The sequence below is a fragment of the Sturnira hondurensis genome, unplaced genomic scaffold, assembly GCF_014824575.4.
Source record: "Sturnira hondurensis isolate 20B ecotype Veracruz unplaced genomic scaffold, ASM1482457v3 Scaffold0011744, whole genome shotgun sequence".
NCBI classification, from domain to species: domain Eukaryota; kingdom Metazoa; phylum Chordata; class Mammalia; order Chiroptera; family Phyllostomidae; genus Sturnira; species Sturnira hondurensis.
In genome coordinates, this window is record NW_028084375.1 from 337825 (window position 1) to 343912 (window position 6088).

The 6088-nt window shown below is 49.7% G+C and overlaps 1 protein-coding gene across 2 annotated transcripts; it reads left to right on the forward strand.

Annotated features, from left to right (window-relative positions):
* The first annotated feature begins 340 nt into the window (after positions 1-340).
* Positions 341-5695, forward strand: CRNN (cornulin). 2 transcript variants are annotated; one of them, XM_037060339.1, is made up of 3 exons: positions 341-490; positions 2779-2929; positions 4020-5695. In XM_037060339.1, the coding sequence occupies exons 1-3, from the start codon at positions 447-449 to the stop codon at positions 5355-5357; spliced, it is 1533 nt and encodes a 510-aa protein (XP_036916234.1). In that variant the 5' UTR covers positions 341-446; the 3' UTR covers positions 5358-5695. The 2 variants fall into 2 exon arrangements, with proteins under 2 accessions (XP_036916234.1, XP_036916235.1); XM_037060340.1 differs by lacking the exon at positions 341-490 and adding an exon at positions 607-677.
* Positions 5696-6088: the final 393 nt, after the last annotated feature.

The window sequence follows — 6088 nt, forward strand, 5'->3', positions numbered from 1 at the left end:
GCTATCTACCCATAGGAAGCGTATCTACCCATGTTGAGGGAGGAGGAAGTGTTAACCTTCTTTTTTAAATCAGATATGAGACCCAACTACAGAGAAATAAGATTGGACCCTTTGCATGTCTCATAAACTGGGTGTAAAAGGAAATTCCAAAACAAGAATTCCAAGAATGTCTTAAGTAATGACAACACCACCAGAAAAACACGTACAGCCTCCCAAAGCAACTGCTTCGAAAAGGATAACCCTCAACAGATGAGTAAGTTCTCCAATATTAGTGTATAAAACAAACAAAACGCTGCATGACTCTGCAGTCACACAGAGACAAAGCATAGTCACAGGGAGCCCCACCTGCTGAGCACCGCTGAGCCCACTGCAAGGGACAGACCCACCTGTCATGAATAGACAGACCCAGGGAGAGAAGCGGACAGAGAAAGGACTCCACGTGTGGTATGACAGGCCAGATAATTAGACCAACACAGCTACGAGTCAGCAGGTAAAACAGCAGGGAGGTGGGGCTCCACTGAGCCTGGGGTGCATCAAGCCTTTCCACGGGGCGGGACTTCTTGTCCAAAGACTAGCACTAACCTCGGCTAAACCCCCTATAAAAAGCTCCTGCCCTGCTGACCTGGCACTGCACACCCCGCTTAGCAGCCACTTGCCTCATCCTGCCTGTGCATTAGGTAAGTTCCCTTCTGAGGAACCTCTTTCTCACTCTCAGTGTCTTGGTGATCTGTGCTCATAAAACCAGGGCTGTGGGCGGAAAGTGTGTGCTCTGACTAGGCCTCAGGCAGACCTACGCACTTGGGAAAGGGCACACTCCTCCCCTGCACTGGCAGGGCAATGGACCACCCACAGACCTTCCTGGATCAGCCAAGGAAGTTTCTTGGCAATGCTCAGGATTTGTGAGACTAGAATTAGGTTACTTCTGCCAACACAGACAATGGGGTTGAACCTTCTCAGGGAGCAAGAGGCAATAGTGAGGCAGGATGAGTTTGTGAATTTATTCTAAGGGATCTGAAGTATAATTAAAATGTCTTATTATTTTCACTACTTATACGTCAGTGGTTAAGGTCTGCCACATAGTTAAAAACAAAGTCAAAAACAAAAACATGATCTCTTCATGTCGTTGTTGAGGTAAAATATTCCTTTCACACACACACATATATATATATGTATTTTTAGATTTTAATGATTTATTTTTAGAGACAGGGGAAGGGAGGGAAAAGGGAGAGACAGAAACACTGATATGAAAAACATCAGTCAGTTGCCTCTCATACATGCCCTGACCAGGATCTGAACCTGAAATCCAGGCATGTGCCCAGGACTTTCACTTTGCAGACCAACACCCAACCAACTGAGCCACACCAGTCAGAGCTGAGGTGCACTACTCCGGTTTTCATGCATAAGGAAAGTAAAGTCTGCCTGAAATTTTTGGCTACTGGATGTAGATAGGACACTTCCTAAAGAGCCACCAGGTCTGCTTCCTTCCTTCACTCTCTTGCTTCTCTAGCCAGGCCCTCCTCTTCCTGTGCCCTCTCCTTTACGATGCCATGGTGCCCCCCACCCACCCACCCCCCGCACCCTCTCAGCCTTCCATCTCTCCCTGCATTTGAAAGCTGCCATCTCATACACCATCTGTTCCCTATGTTCTCCCTGAGGCTTCTGCACCTCCAGGTCTCTTTGCCTCTCGCTAATCCAGCCACACCCAGGACTCACTTCAATCTGTACCCAGCCCCCCTGGCTGATGAGAAAAAAATAAAATCACTCCTTTCAATTGAGAACCCTTCCTCTCAGGTCACCAGGGTTCCAAGCTTGGAGGAACCACATACCTTGGGTCCTAATGCTGAGGACAATGCTCACATTCAGAGAAACCCGGTCTCTCAGACCTGGTAGACCTCTCATCCGGGCAGAATGCCCCTTTCCTCATTGGTCCCAACAGGTGATGGTGCAGCCTCTTCCTAAACACCTTCCTAAAAGGCAGCAAGGAAGGGTTAAGTTGGGCCCCTGGGTTCCTGCTTGGCCCCCACCTGAGGCAAGAGTTGACTCACACAGGCACTTATACTGCCTGTTGGTGTTCCCAGCAGGACTCTCACACGGACTAGCAGGAAAAGATAGACCGGACAGACCATCCTTGAGGCAGGGTCCAAAAAACCATTGTATTTGGGTTTGGGAGATATAGGTTCTAGGAGTCCTTGTTTCCTCACAAGCTGCATGTCTGGGGCAAATCACCCGAGTCTGAGTCTGCTCCCCTACCTATAAAAAGGTGGAGATAATAAGGATTATGGGAGATGATGCACATGAAAGTGATTTGTGAACAGTAGAGTATATATAGATGTACGCATGTGTGTGTGTGTATACGTGAATATAATATATGTGTATAATACCATGATGATATTTAATAGCATTTTGTATAAGCCAGCATCTGGCTCATGTATTAAATGAATTACCTCTTTTAATCTTCAGAATAATCCTCTAAAGTAAACACTAGTATTGCCTTCATTTCACAATGAGTAAATTGAAGCCTGGAGGGATAAAACAACATGCCCTCACCCACTCACCTGATGGGTAGGTGGCAGGCTGACTCAGGAGCCTGTCTCAGATCAGTGTGCCCCGCTGTCCCCTCCATAAATATGTTATGAAGGAAAGGAAGAAGGAAGAAAACAGAGACCAGAAGCAGAGCTGAAAATGTAGGAAGTGGACTTAGAAGCAGGAGTACCCCCTAGGAGGAACCCCCTGAGGTTGATTATGGAACCCCCTGGGGGGCTTTTCTTCTTTCTCCAGCTGGACTCCCAAGATGCCTCAGTTACTGCGAAACATTAACGGGATCATTGATGCCTTTCAACGCTATGCCAGGACGGAGGGCAACTGCTCAGTGCTCACCCGGGGGGAGCTGAAAAGGCTCCTGGAGCAAGAGCTTGCTGATGTCATTGTGGTATGATGTGCTCAGCCAGGTCGGGAGGAGGTGAAGGGGAGAGAGAAGCAGTCTGCCAGCAGACCAGCTTTGCCTCAGGAATCCAAGAAGGCAGCCGCTAGATCCAGGCCTGCAGGTCCTCCTGGAGACTGTGCAGGCAGGGAAACAGAAAGGAACAAGGGACAGTCACTGGGCCTTAGAGAAAATGCCTTGACTTCAATTGATGCTAATTGAGAAACAAGGTTAAAGGACTCTAACTGGACAGCTCTGGGAGAAACAGCCTTGGACTGTCTCGAAATAAAAGTAATTGCTACTTTTGTTGCTGCTTAAATCTAATATGGTAGCCATTGACTCTATCAGAGATTTCTTCACCCATTAATAAACATTCCTGAGAAGCACAGCTCTGGCCATGTACAAAGCAGTTGCTCAAAAACACGAGCTGAGTGCTCACATCAGAAACGAGGTTTTGGAGAGCATGTTGTTCATAGGCCCCATTGGGGAGGCTCACCCTGGCAAACCAGACCCCCAGGGTCTTGAGGCACTTCCCTGCCTCTTCCTGCTAAAGGAACCAGGATGGTTCAGGTCTTGGGGACAGAAGTATGTGAGCCCATCCGGGTGCTGCTTCTCCATGCTCAGGGCAACCTGTGGTCCTTCAGGACACCTACCTACCCTATGTTGGGAAAACACTTGAGCCTCAATGAAGAGCTCAGAGAATGCCCCTGGGGCCATGTACCCACTGTGCTTCTCTTGGCACTGGACTCTCAGGTAAGACTATAGCACCAGTGGTGGGGCCAGAGCCCAAGGGCAACCTACGAGTGCCATCATTTATTCATTCTTCATAAAGTCTTCATCCAGTTTGCCCATGAGCCAGATATCGTGCCAGACACAGAGGATATAAAATAAAAAGAGCTTTCTATCACGAGGGAGAAAGACAGAATTAAAAAATGACAGTGATTTTGTGTTTGTATTGCCATAACAGTGTGGGGAGGCAAAGAGGGGACCACAGCGGGTGGGCTCCAGGCTTGGGGATGGTAACCTGGAATCGGAGTGGACCAGACTAACCACATCCTCCTCAGGGAGAGCTGCTGACTTTGCCTCATCTTCTCCTCAGAAACCCCACGACCCAGCCACTGTGGATGAAGTCCTGCGCCTGCTGGATGAAGACCACACAGGGACTGTAGAATTCAAGGAATTCTTAGTCTTAGTGTTTAAAGTCTCACAGGCCTGTTTCAAGACATTGAGTGAGAGTCCTGAGGGAGTGTGTGGACCTCAAGAGTCTGGAAGCTTCCCCACCGGGGCCTCACCAGAGCTGGAAGAAGGAGAGAGAAGTGTCACAGAAATGGAAAGCACAGGGGAAAGACAGCATCAGGAGGGGAGCAGTGGTAGACAGAGCAGGCAGGCTGCCAGAGGGCAGGGTAGGACTGGGACACAGACCCACAGTCAGGACATCAGCTCTTCTCAGGTCAGTCACCATGACAAGCAGTATGAGTCTCAGAGACAGGACAAAGAGAGCCAGCGAACACAAGCAAGGGGAAATGTGGAGCCAACCCAGAGAGAGGGAAAAGATCAGAGGCCCCAGACCAGAGAAAGGGTGTCAGAGAGGAAGTCCCAGACTGGGGAACAGACCAGAGCCCCCCAGGCAACTGAGACTATTACTGGAACCATAACTGAGACCCAGACAGGTGCCACTGAGACCAAGGGGCAGGACAGGAGACAGTTGACAGGAAACACCAGCACCCAGCCACAGAAGCCCACCCACAGCCAGACCAGGGGGACTGAGACCCACAGTCAAGACAGGAGCCAGACAGGACATACTGTTACAGGAGGACATGTTCAGACACAGGGAAGTGCCACCCAGACTGTAGAGCAGGACAGGAGCCAGCCAACAGGAAACACCAGTACCCAGCCACAGAAGCCCACCCATGGCCAGACCAGGGGGACTGAGACACACAGTCAAGACAGGAGCCAGACAAGACCCACTGTTACTGGAGGGCATGTTCAGACACAGTCAGGGTCACATATCCAGATCATGAATCAGGACACGAGCCAGACTTCAAGCCACATAGGGGCTAGAGAACAGCGACAGACCCAGATGCAGCCAACCTGTGGTCAAAGACGCACACAAGTGAGCAGCTATGAGGCAGAAGAGACCACAGGAGGAGGACAGGCCCAGACTGGGACAAGCACTCTAAAAGGCAGACAGGACTACAGCAGCACTCACCCAAAGGGCAGTGTGACTGGAGGGCAGGGAGAGAGAGAGCCCTTGGTAGTTAAGTGGGAGGAGTGGGCTGATGACCACACAAGAGAGACAGTGATCGGAAGGCAGGCCCAGGGCAGCCTGCACACCAGCAAGCCTTCAGTGCAGGGCCAGGAGGCAGCAGAGCTGGAGGGGAAGCGAGGCTTCACAGCCAGGGGGCTGTATTCCTACTTCAAAAGCAACAAGCCATGAGTGTCCAGCTCCAGAAGAAGACAGCTGGAGAGGCACTGGCTTGGCTTGCCCTGGCCAGTTCAGCTGGCATGTCCCTGGACATCAGAGCTTAAGAGACATGGTGCTTCTCTCTAAGGTCTTGCTCAATGAGGCCATTTCTGCAAGGTGCTTTCTATCCTAAATTCTCTCTTTTGCCTGCTTTGCTGTGCAGACCCTCTCAGAAGCAGAAGACAGAGCAAGCCATCCCTTTCCTCAATGTTCCTCAGCTTATGAGTTTTTTCAGAGCTGCTTTTCTCTCTGCCATCTGTCCACTGACCCATCTATCCTGATGCATCAATAAAACCTGTGTACGCCACTGGGCTCTGTGTCCCATTCAATCACTATTGACGTGAAAGGCTAAGGGCCACAGGGCAGTGATGATGAACTGGATGTGGTCCTTAGCCTTGAATACCATCTAGTTGAAAAAATATGGCATGAGATTCCAAGAGTCAAAAAGAGTCAAAGAGAGGAGATATCATACTTTTATACTTGGCAAAGATGTATCAGGGAAGGTTTCAAGCAGAAGGGGCATCTCTGTAATGTCCCTAAAGGACAAGTAGGGTTTAGGTCAGTCAAGCTATGCTCAGTCTTTCATGGCCTCTAAGTCTCTGTTCACTTGTAAGGTCCCATAGGAAGACTGACTTAAGGTTACCAGTAAGTGGAATAAGTCCACAGGGAGTGTGTAGGGGACAGGAAAAGTATGTGTTACCAGG

Bases quoted from the DNA above. Each gene is read 5' to 3' on its own strand.
- CRNN (XM_037060339.1), top strand. From the start codon at position 447: ATGACAGGCCAGATAATTAGACCAACACAGCTACGAGTCAGCAG. The intron at 491-2,778 runs GTAAAACAGCAG...TTCTTTCTCCAG, and splicing joins ACACAGCTACGAGTCAGCAG to CTGGACTCCCAAGATGCCTC. The intron at 2,930-4,019 runs GTATGATGTGCT...TCTTCTCCTCAG, and splicing joins AGCTTGCTGATGTCATTGTG to AAACCCCACGACCCAGCCAC.